The sequence below is a fragment of the Salvelinus fontinalis genome, chromosome 14, assembly GCF_029448725.1.
Source record: "Salvelinus fontinalis isolate EN_2023a chromosome 14, ASM2944872v1, whole genome shotgun sequence".
Classification (NCBI taxonomy): Eukaryota; Metazoa; Chordata; class Actinopteri; order Salmoniformes; family Salmonidae; genus Salvelinus; species Salvelinus fontinalis.
Window position 1 is genome coordinate 48156844 of NC_074678.1, and position 14718 is coordinate 48171561.

General features: G+C 44.2%; 1 protein-coding gene across 1 annotated transcript in view; it reads left to right on the forward strand.

Moving 5' to 3' along the window:
- The window catches only part of LOC129869344 (E3 ubiquitin-protein ligase RNF220-like), a 48086-nt gene extending 33617 nt beyond the window's left edge, over positions 1–14469 (forward strand). The window contains exons 4-15 of the mRNA XM_055943676.1: positions 199–241; positions 1865–1957; positions 2058–2100; positions 3983–4026; positions 6176–6263; positions 8474–8576; positions 8865–8951; positions 9094–9149; positions 10702–10792; positions 11230–11338; positions 13417–13491; positions 13624–14469. Coding sequence (XP_055799651.1) covers positions 199–241; positions 1865–1957; positions 2058–2100; positions 3983–4026; positions 6176–6263; positions 8474–8576; positions 8865–8951; positions 9094–9149; positions 10702–10792; positions 11230–11338; positions 13417–13491; positions 13624–13695 — 904 coding nt within the window. The 3' untranslated portion in view covers positions 13696–14469. The remainder of the gene's footprint in view (positions 1–198; positions 242–1864; positions 1958–2057; positions 2101–3982; positions 4027–6175; positions 6264–8473; positions 8577–8864; positions 8952–9093; positions 9150–10701; positions 10793–11229; positions 11339–13416; positions 13492–13623) is intronic.
- Positions 14470–14718: the final 249 nt, after the last annotated feature.

The window sequence follows — 14718 nt, forward strand, 5'->3', positions numbered from 1 at the left end:
ACATGGCCCTTGGGTACTAGGTGTGTGCGTGTGTTGTGTGTTGTGTGCGCATGTATGTGAACCTTGGACATTAGATAGGCTATCGGTACCACTGGCATGGAAAATAAGCAACAATAAACAGTGTCAATGTTCAATATTGTAGCATTTGTTTCCTGTCTGGGCACCCTTTAAATGTTCTTTCTGTCTTCCCTTTGACAGTATTAATTCAGTGCAGAGGGACAATCCATTAGGGCCTTCAAAGGTAAATACATGCACTTATGGTCACCCCTTGACTTTTTGCACATTTTGTTACATTACAGTCTTATTCTAAAATTGATTAAATCGTTTTTTCCCCTCATATATCTACACATAATACCCCACAATGACAAAGGAAAAACAGGTTTTATTTCTTTATTTAAAAAAAATCACATTTACAAAAGTATTCAGACCCTTTACTCAGTACTTTGTTGAAGTACCTTTGGCATCAATTACAGTCTCAAGTCCTCAAGTCTTCTTGGGTATGACGCTACAAGCTGTATTTGGGGAGTTTCTCCCATTCTTCTCTGCAGATCCTCTCAAGCTCTGTCAGGTTGGACGGGGAGTGTCGCTGCACAGCTATTTTCAGGTCTCTCCAGAGATGTTAGATTGGGTTCAAGTGCGGGTTCTGGCTGTGCCACTTAAGGACATTTAGAGACTTGTCCCGAAGCCACTCCTGCGATGTCTTGGCTGTGTGCTTAGGGTCGTTGTCCAGTAGGAAGGTGAACCTTCACCCCCAGTTGGAGGTCCTGAGGGCTGTAGAGCAGGTTTTAATCAAGGATCTCTCTGTACTTTGCTCCGTTCATCTTTCCCTTGATCCTCCCAGTCCCTCCTGCTGAAAAACATCACCACAACATGATGCTGCCACCACCATGCTTCACCGTGGAGTTGGTGCCAGGTTTCCTCCAGACGTGACGTTTGGCATTCAGGCCAAAGAGTTCAATCTTGGTTTCATCAGACCAGAGAATCTTGTTTCTCATGGTCTGAGAGCCTTTAGGTGCCTTTCGGCAAACTCCAAGCAGGCTGTCATGTGCCTTTTACTGAGGAGTGGCTTCTGTCTGGCCACTCTACCATAAAGACCTGATTGGTGGAGTGCTGCAGAGATGGTTGTCCTTCTGTAAGTTTCTCCCATCTCCACAGAAGAACTCTGGAGCTCTGTCAGAGTGACCATTAGGTTCTTGGTCTCCTCCGTCACCAAGGCCCTTCTCCCCCGATTGCTCAGTTTGGCCGGGCAGCCAGCTCTGGGAAGAATCTTGGTAGTTCAAAATTTCTTCTATTTAAGAATGATAGAGGCTACTGTGTTCTTGGGGACCTTCAATGCTGCAGAAATGTTTTGGTACCCTTCCCCAGATCTGTGCCTCAAAACAATCCTGTCTCTGAGCTCTACGGACAATTCCTTTGACCTGATGGTTTGATTTTTGCTCTGACATGCACTGTCAACTGTGGGACCTTATATAGACAGGTGTGTGCCTTTCCAAATCATGTCCAATCAATTGAATTTACCACAGGTGGACTCCAATCAAGTTGTAGAAACATCTCAAGGATGATCAACGGAAACAGGATGCACCCGAGCTCAATGTCAAGTCTCATAGCAAAGGGTCTGAATACTTATTTCAGTATTTCAGTAAAAAAAAAAAGTTATACATTTGCAAAGAAGTCTAAAAACCTGTTTTCGCGTTGGCATTATGGAGTATTGTGTGTAGATTGATAGGGGGGGGGGGGGGGGGGGGATGATGTAGTCTATTTTAGAATAAGCTGTAATGTAACAAAATGTGGGAAAAAACGTGCACTGACATGCACACGCACACACATACCCACACCTTTCTTTGACTCTGTGCTTTGTCCACAGTCCCTCTCACTATCTCTGCACATTAAACGTGAGGGGGGATCCCCCACCTCTCCCCCCTGCCCACCTGAAGACCCCCACTCAGACAGATACCAGGTAGGCGCTTCACTACACACACACACAAACACACACACACACACACACACACATTTGACGGTTCTTTTGTGAGTAGTTTTATCTTCTCTTCTTATTGCAGACGTTTCTTCGTGTGAGGACCAACAGACATACAAGACTGAATGGTATGTGGTCAGAAATAAATGTGATTTCCAAGAAGAGCTGTTTGTCGGTTCCGATGGGTGGGGTAGTTGGGTTGCTGCTTTTGCAATGGGGTATTTGGCTGTAAAATTATACTCAAAAGGCCAGTCATCGGGTAGGATATATTTATGGAGATTGTTAGAAGAGGCAATGAACTGGGGGCAACTGAGCAACCAGTCTGACTGTCCCTACAACTGTCACTGAGAGGTGTCCCTTTTTGACCTAGCACCAACACGAGCAGAGGATCTATTAACCCCTTGACCTTTCACCTCGTGATATGTTAACAGTCGATTACCTCCGCTGGCGCTGGTGCTGGTGCTACGCCAAACCCACCCCATTTCATCCCCACAACGAAACTCCCCAGACAGCACACAAACTGGTAAGAGGCACGAGCCACAATATGGCCGACTTTATACCCCAATAATTATATTGAGAACTATTCTCACAGAATAGACTCACAGACTATTTTTTATAAAATAAATTATATATTTTGGGAAACAGACTTTTGATTTTTCAACCATAAACACATACATTTTTTTTAGACAAGAGCAATTTTCCACATTGTAGCTCGTAGTCTGCTGATCGTTCGCCATATCTTTGCTGTGCAGTACACGTGTATAAGTAGTCCCTTCTGAAACCATGGTTTGTCCAGTATCCAGTAGAGAAACCTACCTTTCCTCCTCCTCTATCTCCAACGCGAATAGGTCTCCGTTGGCTTTGTCGAGGTCTACTAGCTTTTATGACAGATTATACAGTAGAGTATAATGAGTTTCTAAAGAGACGTCAGGGAGAAGAGTGGCCTCCTCTAGCTGTTAGTTAATCAGCCTGTCTTTTTTTTGTCCGTTTGACAAGAGCTGCGTCCCCAATGGCTCCCAAATGGCACCCTATTCCCTGTATAGTGTGCTACTTTTGACCAGATCCTCATGGGCCCTGGTCCAAAGTAGTGCACCATAAAGGGAATAGTTTGCCATTTGGGACACACCCGAGACCCTCATCTATTACCATCTCCTTAACCCTCATTATCCGGGTGGGTCATGGTTAGTGGCTCTCTGTCCCTGGTGGCTACTGTCATCCTACTGAAATTACAATCTCCTAAAAGTTAATGTCCCCATAGGCAATCTGCAGTTAAGAAAACATTTTTTTTTTTAAAAGAGACGTTCACAGTTATTGTTCTACTGTGTTATGTTTCTTATTGTGTGTGTCATTGAGTGTGTGGGGGTAGGATAGGGTGTGTGTGTGTGGGTGCGCGTGTGGGGGTGTGTGTGGTGGGTGGGCAGACGTATTTAACTATACTTGTGGGGATCAGAAGTCCCCACAAGAATAGTAAACAAACACAAATGTTGACCAACTGGGGACATTTTGTTAGTCCCCACTATGTCAAATTCTATTTCTAGGGGGGTTTAGAGTTAAGGTTAGAATTAGTGTTAGGGTTAGAATTAGGTCTGGGGTTAGGTTTAGGAGCTAGGGTTAGGGTTAAGGTTAGGGCTAGTTTAAGGGTTAGATTTAGGGTTAGGTTTAGGATTAGGGGATAGGGAAAATAGGATTTTGAATGGGACTGCATTGTGTGTCCCCACAAGGTTAGTTATACAAGACTGCGTGTGCGTGCTTGTGCATGTATTTGTCTGTATTCCGGTCTATATTTATTATTAGGAGCGTCTTTCATGTTTAGCCCCATTGTTAGAAAGCAGAAGCAATACCTCTCTACTTTACCTCCTTCCTTCGGGTCTTTATGTGGGTGTTTACTGTACCATGTGTTGCTCATTCACTCCAAATAAGGAGTTGTGCAGCCAATTGCTAATACTTAGCTCTACGGACATATTCTAGTTAACCCTCTCTACATGTCTGTCTGTGTGGGTGCTCTTTCAGTCAGGATCGGCAAGCTGAAGAGGAGGAAAGCTGACGAAGTTCAGGTATATTCTTAAATAGTAACTGGCATTGCATTGTAGGCGACAGTAGCAAGTAGAAATGTATTGTCATGAGTGTTGTCCTGGATGCAAAACTGAACAATTTCCCCTTAGATAGGCCAGCTGCAAAGTCAAAATTGGCATTATTGTACAAATTAATGAAAAAAAGTGCTTTTTGTTCTTAAATTAATGTAAGGGTTAGCCATTCGGGTTAGCAGGGTGGTTAAGGTTAGGGTTTGGTTTTGTAAGGTTGGCATGAATGATTCGGGAGACAGGCGCAGGAATGCGTAAAAAGTATTTTGTATTATACCCAAAATTACGGCGTGCCAAGGCACGGGGACGAATGCCAAACAAGCACCTAACAAAAACACAGGGTTGAAACCCAAACAAAAGAGCGAGGTGTACCTTGAATATATAACACACGCGCACAATGCTTAACACACGGGACGAGACCGTAACCATCTGCAAAATCCACAAAAAGCACAAAACACACAGCACAGGTACTCACACGCACTAACAGGCATTGTAACAATAATCGACACCCCAATGGAAACCAAAGGGCACAAACTCAGCAAAAAAATAAACGTCCTTTTCAGGACGCCTAAGCCAGTGCTACAGGGAGACAGGATGGACAGCTGATCGTCCTCGCAGTGGCAGACCACGTGTAACAAAACCTGCACAGGATCGGTACATCTGAACATCACATCAGCGGGACAGGTACAGGATGGCAACAACAACTGCCCGAGTTACACCAGGAATGAACAATCCCTACATCAGTGCTCAGACTGTCCGCAATAGGCTGAGAGAGGCTGGATTGAGGGCCTGTAGCCCTGTTGTAAGGCAGGTCCTCACCAGACATCACCGGCAACAACGTCACCTATGGGCTCAAATCCAGCAATTGGACCAGACAGGACTGGCAAAAAGTGCTCTTCACTGACGAGTCGCGGTTTTGTCTCACCAGGGGTGATGGTCGGATTCTCGTTTATCGTTGATGGAATGATCGTTACACCGAGGCCTGTACTCTGGAGTGGGATCGATTTGGAGGTGGAGGGTTCATCATGGTCTGGGGCGGTGTGTCACAGCATCATCATCATCATCGGACTGAGCTTGTTGTCATTGTAGGCAATCTCAATGCTGTGCGTTACAGGGAAGACATCCTCCTCCCTCCAGCATGACAATGCCACCAGCCATACTGCTCGTTCTGTGCGTGATTTCCTGCAAGACAGGAATGTCAGTGTTCTGCTATGGCCAGCAAAGAGCCCGAGTCTCAATCCCATTGCGCACGTCTGGGACCTGTTGGATCGGAGGGTGAGGGCTAGGGCCATTCCCCCCAGAAATGCCAGGGAACTTGCAGGTGTCTTGGTGAAAGAGTGGGGTAACATCTCAAGGCAAGAACTGGCAAATCTGGTGCAGTCCATGAGGAGGAGATGCACTGCAGTACTTAATGCAGCTGGTGGCCACACCAGATACTGACTGTTACTTTTGATTTTGACCCCCCCCCTTTGTTCAGGGACACATTATTCAATTTCTGTTAGTCACATGTTTGTGGAACTTGTTCAGTTTATGTCTCAGTTGTTGAATCTTGTTATGTTCATACAAATATTTACACATGTTAAGTTTGCTGAAAATAAATGCTGTTGACAGTGAGAGGACGTTTCTTTTTTTGCTGGGTGTATATACAAATACAATCAGTGGGAATAGGGGCATGGTGTGCGTAATGAATGATTTTATGACTTTTGTGACTGTGCCAGCTAGTGACCACTGCAAAGCTGCCTCCAGAACAAGATTCATGATAAAAATGCTAACCTGCGCGACAGCAAGCCTAGCTATTCCTTGGCAGCCGTCATATTGTATACCGTACTGGATGTCTTAGAAAGATTGATGACGGATAGGGCAGGTGAATTGGTCCTGAAACAGGTTAAAAGAGTGTTGTGCCCATCTGTGCTTAAACCCCTGATATTGTTTGCTGCCCATTAGGCTCAGTGTTGCCATGTTTCTACTGTACCTTAGGTTACCCCTAGGAGATACATCAGTGACAACCAAGGGCTATGACATATGCATTTGCGTTAGGCAAAAACAAAATGGTGTGTGTGTCTGTGAGTTTGTGTCTGGCTGCGTGGCTTCTTCATGCATACGTGTCTGTGTGTCTTTCCAGGACATTTTGGTGGACCTGGGAGGAGAGGGGGTGCAGTGGAGGGAGCGGAGGAGGTTACAGATGACATCCATGCTGGGGGGGTTTAAAGGTAACTGGGTGACCCTTTGACTGGGTCTTGGGTCTGGTGCAGTGGGGTGGATAATGTGACTGGGTGGCGGATAGAAAGACACTGGACCTTTCAGTCCAGATTATGCTGCAGTATCTATAAGGCTGAATTTGCGCTCCCTTACCTAAGAAAGCACTACCCTAAGTACACTGCTCAAAAAAAATAAAGGGAACACTTAAACAACACAATGTAACTCCAAGTCAATCACACTTCTGTGAAATCAAACAGTCCACTTAGGAAGCAACACTGGTTGACAATAAATTCCACATGCTGTTGTGCAAATGGAATAGACAACAGGTGGAAATTATAGGCCATTAGCAAGACATCCCCAATAAAGGAGTGGTTCTGCAGGTGGTGACCACAGACCACTTCTCAGTTCCTATGCTTCCTGGCTGATGTTTTGGTCACTTTTGAATACTGGCGGTGCTTTCACTCTAGTGGTAGCATGAGACAGAGTCTACAACCCACACAAGTGGCTCAGGTAGTGCAGCTCATCCAGGATGGCACATCAATGCGAGCTGTAGCAAGAAGGTTTGCTGTGTCTGTCAGCGTAGTGTCCAGAGCATGGAGGCGCTACCAGGAGACAGGCCAGTACATCAGGAGACGTGGAGGAGGCCGTAGGAGGGCAACAACCCAGCAGCAGGACATCTACCTCCGCCTTTGTGCAAGGAGGAGCAGGTGGAGCACTGCCAGAGCCCTGCAAAATGACCTCCAGCAGGCCACAAATGTGCATGTGTCTGCTCAAACGGTCAGAAACAGACTCCATGAGGGTGGTATGAGGGCCCGACGTCCACAGGTGGGGGTTGTGCTTACAGCCCAACACCGTGCAGGACGTTTGGCATTTGCCAGAGAACACCAAGATTGACAAATTCGCCACTGTCCTCTTCACAGATGAAAGCAGGTTCACACTGAGCACATGAGCACATGTGACAGAGTCTGGAGATGCCATGGAGAACGTTCTGCTGCCTGCAACATCCTCCAGCATGACCGGTTTGGCGGTGGGTCAGTCATGGTGTGGGGTGGCATTTCTTTGGGGGGCCGCACAGCCCTCCATGTGCTCGCCAGAAGTAGCCTGGCTGCCATTGGGTACCGAGATGAGATCCTCAGACCCCTTGTGAGACCATATGCTGGTGTGGTTGGCCCTGGGTTCCTCCTAATGCAAGACAATGCTAGACCTCATGTGGCTGGAGTGTGTCAGCAGTTCCTGCAAGAGGAAGGCATTGATGCTATGGACTGGCCCGCCCGTTTCCCAGACCTGAATCCAATTGAGCACATCTGTGACATCATGTCTCGCTCTATCCACCAACGCCACGTTGCACCACAGACTGTCCAGGAGTTGGCGGATGCTTTAGTCCAGGTCTGGGAGGAGATCCCTCAGGAGACCATCCGCCACCTCATCAGGAGAATGCCCAGGCGTTGTAGGGAGGTCATACTGGCACGTGGAGGCCACACACAATACTGAGCCTCATTTTGACTTGTTTTAAGGACATTACATCAAAGTTGGATCAGCCTGTAGTGTGGTTTTCCACTTTAATTTTGAGTGTGACTCCAAATCCAGACCTCCATGGGTTGATCAATTTGATTTCCATTGATAATTTTTGTGTGATTTTGTTGTCAGCACATTCAACTATGTAAAGAAAAAAGTATTTAATAAGAATATTTCATTCATTCAGATCTAGGATGTGTTATTTTAGTGTTCCCTTTATTTTTTTGAGCAGTGTATATGGGTTGCAGATAGGATTCCAACATTTCCAGGTATTCCAGAAATCATATTCCCCTCCGAATTCCAGGAATCTTCCAACCAGGTTCTCTGGAAAACCAGGGAATTTTGGGAACGTTCCCGGAATTCTTTAACCCTTGTGGCAGAAAAGAGGAGATACTGTAGGTGACATGGAGAAATCTTATGTGGTTTTCATAATTTACTACTGAAAAATGGGTTTTCAAGTGTCACCTTTCAATGGCCTTAGACAGGCAAAAACGGCTCACCTCTCATTGGCCCTGAGCATCTGCTCTTAGCACTCAATAGTCAACATGACACCGTCTACCATGTGAGAATCTTCTAGGTGAAAGTGAGGATGCCAGAGAGGGTATGTGCCAAATGGAACCCTTTTCCCTTTACAGTGCAAAAGTAGTGCGCCATATAGGGAATAGAGTGCCATTTGGGATGGAGATAATAATGAGGCTCTCCTCAGGGTCGGTATTTGTGAGCAGCAGCACATCTAATGAGGGCCGCGGTGACAGTGATGCTGACCTGGACGTTGATGGAGACGACACCGCGGACTACGGAAGAGCACAGTATCCTTCTAATTGACCAATCTTCGAAATTCCACATGATTGACAAGAATGTGTCAGCATTGAAGAGGTTTACATTGTTGCACACAGAACAAATAATTCAACAAGGGAACAATGTGCCATTGTTGAATGCAGCAACAGTCAGGCATAGAAAGAAGAAATGAACCTACGGTGAGAAATGCTGGACATCACATAAAGTGCTCGTATTCCCCTCAATTGGAACATCCATTCGACCATGTATATTTCTATGGTTCCACTGCATGTTTGTGTTTCCTTAGCCTGGTGATCCAGATATACAGAGGCAGACATCATCCCCTGTTCACAGCGGGAGCCTGGGGAGGTGGAGGAGAGGAAAGCACTGAGGGGGGCTGTTTTAAAGTACGCACCATCACAGGCGGTACTTCCATGGCCTGTTTCTATGTTCCATCACTACACAACACTGCCTCATTTTTGTGTTGTTATTATTATCTGCATTAACTGTCTTATTAGTTCTAAATACGATCCTACTTTTGCTTCTCAGTGTTGGAACTCTGTCCAACAGAGTAACTCTGGAACATTCGAAATGGACAAATGAGGGTGAGAACAGCTACAGTACCAGTACATGTGGTTTCTCGATTGAGTTCATGTGTAGTACTTCGTTAGTTGGATATTACACTTTTTCTCAATTGTGTACAAGTCATTTTTGGATCTGTGTTGAAATGTATCTAAAGCAGAACAGCAATGATCAAATAGATTTACACAACTTTTGATCATTTTCTTGCCTTGGTTCCTCAACTTGCATATCTTTGACCACCTTTTGCAAACCATTAAATACAAATGTCAGCAGTGAATGCAAAATTCGCTGTTAGAGCTACAATGTGTAACTTTTTGGGCGGCCCGACCAAATTCACATAGAAATGAGAGTTATAGATCTCTCGTTGTCATTGAAAGCGAGTCTAAGAAGCGGTAGGTATGTTCGATGTTCGCTATTTCTATGCGTCCCGTTCTTTAGTTCACGTTTTTTGACTTTCAAATAGCTAAAAATGCCCCCAAAAATTGGTTTAGATGGTACAATTATACTCTATACAATGACTGCTTGTTTTGTCACATAAACTGAAATTAGGCGAACTATTCGAATTTTAGCAACCAGGAAATGGCGGATCGATTCCTGCATATTGCACCTTTAAGTGTTTTCGTCACAGAATATTAACACATTGTTTTCATCAGAAGATAAATGTGTGCAATTGTGTTCATTGTTTCCGTCAATCAGTAAATACTACTATACAAAATTCTAAATCATCCCATCAGCGCCATAGCATGTACAGTACATGGAAAGATCTAGTCAATGGGGACAGATTTATTGCTATGATTTTTTACAATATTGCAGACATGGAGAGTTGCAGAGAATGAAATTGGGTTATGTCTAAGTAACTTTGGGTGCTCATCTCAAACATTGGACCTTCTATTATAGAGCTTGGGATTTAGGCCTATACATTCATATCAGCTGTGTTCCTCCATTCCTTATTTCTGTTGTGTTTCTGTGCGCCAATGGAAAGTCTACAAAACGCTGAGCAAACCACCCTTCGTATTGAATACTTAGAATTGGATTGTGATGATACCGATGAATGAATCCTATTTTTATTTATTACCTGGAGTAATACTTGATTCGATGTGTATGAAATTGTTTGGTGAAATATGCATAAAAGGAGAGTAATTGCCCATAACTCTGCATCTTTGCATCGTTTTACTTCTGATTATGAGGATTTGCTGACTGCACAGAAAATGTGTTGATCTACTGGGATTTCTAAAACAGACTAACTTTCTGTTTCCTCTGCTTGGACTCGAGAGTTAAGTAGTTATTGATGCGGTAATCTTTTTTTGCAGGCAGTTGTGTTCTTTCGATGAATGCATTTGCAATTTTGATGCTATACTATCGTTTTGATGAATGTATTTCTGTTTTGAGAAGGCAACCACAGTTTGAAAACGCATTTACTGTTTTGCGAAAGGCCACAGAGTTCTGTGTCTTGTGGACTCTGTTTTTGAAAATCAACAACATTGTTCCCCCCAAAAAATGCTTGTACGTGATTGAGAAGAACTGTAATGATTGGGGGGTGTCCCAATTTAAAACGATAGTCCTCTTTTGCTACAGGATGTCCATCCACCAGCAACGGAGAACGCAACAAACTGGACAACAGCATAATCTCCCTACACAGGAGCTGTAAAAACAGTGACATAGAGACGTAAGTTCTGAAAATAAAATTGTGAAAATGTTCCACATTACCATTAACTACGTGGTACTGTAAACCGTCCCAAAAATCCCAACCTAAACTCTATCTTTCCCCTAAGCTCATCTATAAATCAAGCTCAACTCATAGAGGACGACTGGTGGTGACTGAGTGTGTATGAATGTGAGTGTGCCTGTGTGCCTGTGTGTGTGTGGTACTTGCCCTCCCCCTCTCTCAGCACTGTTGTCTCTTCCCATGATAAATGAGACAGTGAATGCTGGCAATGTGACTGCTCCTAAAATTCATTCTCTATGTACATGTCTACCAGCTAATCATTTCATCCGTCTTCGATTTATAAATGACTCTGGCCTCTTCTTCTCTTGTCCCCCTCACTCCCTTCCTCTCACTGTGTGTGTGTGTGTGTGTGTGTGTGTGTGTGTGTGTGTGTTCAGGGTCTCTGAGGATTCGGCACTCACGACGCTCGATGCACTAAAAACTCGGATACGAGACCTAGAGAAGCAGATGTCCAGAGGAGACAGATACAAATGTCTCATCTGTATGGTGAGTGTATGGCCTGAATCCCAGCCTGTTTGTGCTGTCATGCCAACTCCTTGGTACCCATTATCATTGTTTATCTTGACAATGGACAATTGAGTTGGATAAGAGCACAAAGACGTCTGGGACCAGGCTAGTTAGTATAGCAGCACTGGGAGGAATCTAGTTCAACGGAAGTACTGAATTGTATACTGATAACCTTTCATTTAACTAATTAAACACACTATGAGACCCAAAGTAAGCACATTCCAATTGAACAATTGATTTAATCCGGATTTTTGAGGAATGTATCACAGCTACTCTGCATAAGTATTCAGACCCCTTGACTTTTTCCACATTTTGTTACATTACAGCCTTATTCTAAAATTGATTCACCAATCTACACACAATACCCCATAATGATGAAGCGAAAACAATTTTTTTGATATTTTTGCAAATGTATATATATATTTTTTAACCTTATATACGTAAGTATTCAGACCCTTTAATATGAGACTCGAAAATTGAGCTCCGGTGCATCCTGTTTCCATTGATCATCCTTGAGATGTTTCTACAACTGATTGGAGTCCACCTGTCGTAAATTAAATTGATTGGAAAGGCACTCACCTGTCTATATAAGGTCCCACAGTTGACAATGCATGTCAGAGCAGAAGCCAAGCCATGAGGTCAAAGGACTTGTCCGTAGAGCTCCGACACAGGATTGTGTCGAGGCACAGGTCTGGGGAAGGGTAGTGGAAATGTTCTGCAGCATTGAAGGTCCCCAAGAACACAGTGGCCTCCATCATTCTTAAATGGAAGAAGTTTGGAACCACCAAGACTCTTCCTAGAACTGTCCGCCCGGCCAACCTGAGCAATCGGGGGAGATGGCCTTGATCAGGTAGGTGACCAAGAACCCGATGGTCACTCTGACAGAGCTCCAGAGTTCTTGTGTGGAGATGGGAGAACCATTGAGAAGGACAACCATCTCTGCAGCTCTTCACCTATCAGGCCTTTATGGTAGAGTGACCAGACGGAAGCCACTCCTCAGTAAAAGGCACATAACAGCCTGCTTGGAGTTTGACAAAATGCACCTAAACTCTCAGACCATGAGAAACAAGATTCTCTGGTCTGATGAAACCAAGATTGAACTCTTTGGCCTGAATGCCAAGCGTCACATCTGGGGAAAACCTGGCACCATCCCTACTTTAAAGCATGGTGGTGGCAGCATCATGCTGTGGGGATGTTTTTCAGCATCAGGGACTGGGAGACTAGTCAGGATCAAGGGAAAGATGAACGGATCAAAGTACAGAGAGGTCCTTGATGAAAACCTTACTCTACAGCGCTCAGGACCTCAGACTGGAGCGAAGGTTCACCTTCCAACAGGACAACGAACCTAAGCACACTGCCAAGAAAACGCAGGAGTGGCTTCAGGACAAGTCTCTGAATGTCTTTGAGTAGCCCAGCCAGAGCCTGCACTTCAACGCGATCGAACATCTCTGGGGAGACCTGAAAATAGCTGTGCAGCAACGCTCCCCCATCCAACCTGACAGAGATTGAGAGGATCTGCAGTGAAGAATGGGAGAAACTCCCCAAATACAGGCGTGCCAAGGTTGTAGCATCATACCCATGAAGACCCGAGGCTGTAATTACTGCAAAATGCACTTCAACAAAGTACTGAGTAAAGGTCTGAATATGTGATGTTGTGATAATGTGATATTTCAGTGTTTCATTTTTGATACATTTTAAACAAATCTAAAACCCAGTTTATGCTTTGTCATTATGGGGTATTGTGTGTAGATTGATGAGGGGGGACAACGATTTAATTCATTTTAGAACAAGGCTGTAATGTAACAAAATGTGGAAAAAGTCAAGGGGTAGCTGTTTCATCCATCCTAGCTACTTAACTCATCCATCCACTCATCCATCCTCTCAAGCCGCACTAATACAGCAGACACAGACAGGTAGCGCCATCTAGTGACAGCTGTCTCCCATTTAATCAGAGCGGGAACAGGACAGAATGTGGAATGTGTTTTACTGTGTAGCACTGTAATCCCATACTGTTTCTCTCTCTGTCTGTATGTCTGTCTGTGTGCCTGTCCCTATAGGACACATACACTACACCCCTCACCTCCATCCAGTGCTGGCACGTCCACTGTGAGGAGTGCTGGCTCCGCACACTGGTAAGAATAAAGAAAAACGGAAAGAAATCCTGTCAGATAATGCTAAGCTAAGAAGCATGATATTCGAAATATTACATACAACAAATGGTATTTCTGTCAAGCAGTCACACATGGCTGTGTTTTGTCTTCTAGGGGGCTAAGAAGCTTTGTCCACAGTGTAACACCATAACTTCACCTGGGGACCTGAGACGGGTGTATCTGTAACCCGGCGGGGCCAGTGAAGCACAGACCTTTGAGGGGGACATAAGGGCAGCTGGCCTGTCAGAGATCACCCTTGTCTTTGCACCTTAACCTATCCCCCAGACCCACCTTCCGAACTGAGTAGGGGCGCACCTCATGAATAGATGGTACCCATGATTGGGTATTGCACAACGATCAGTCCTCATGTCCTTTGACGTTTTAGGTTTGACATTTCACCTTTGGTTTGCCCAGCTGGATGGTGTTGGTTTGTACCGAGCTCACCTCCACCTTTAGTGAGCCAGGACAGTTCTAAGAGGAGGACTCTGTGCTCAATCCATTAATCACCATAAGGTATATACGTAAATGAAATAAATGACAAGAACTGAAGTATTCTCAGCGCTCAGGCACTGAAAGAAAGCTTTCAGATGAATTTCGATCACTCTGGACTATTATAATATTCTGTATACTCTTTTTAGAAATAATAGTTGTCTGTTTTTATCAAGATAAAGCACATGTAAATAGTTTTGTGTATGTTTTCAATTGTGTATGTGAAAAAGATTAACACTCCCGTTGTGTTTACGGTCATGTTCTTATAAAGTCATGCTTTTTTGGTTAGTTAGGGTGGGAGGAAAGTGCGAACATAGCAATTGTCATATTTTGAGATTTAATTATTTTGTGTTTGTCGTTTAGGTTGTGTTTCTTTGTACAGGAGTACAAAGTGTAATTAATCAATGTTACAAAAAAACAATGTGTCTTTAAAAAAGATGGTTATTGCATAAATATATATCCCAAAAAATATCTACACTAACGATATCATTGAAAAACATTTATTCCACTGATTTTTGATTTAGGCCCAGATTCAATCTGATCGAGGGTTATAGGCACTGCGACATTTAAAGACAATGTTCCCGTGTTCACGGTAGAGCTGCATGTGTCGGCTCAAATTGGAAATTGACTTTAAAAGCTGCAATGCCTATAACCCATGGTCGGATTTAATCCCGGCCTTAGAGTCAATGTGTGTACAATGTTAGAGATCAAAACCATAAT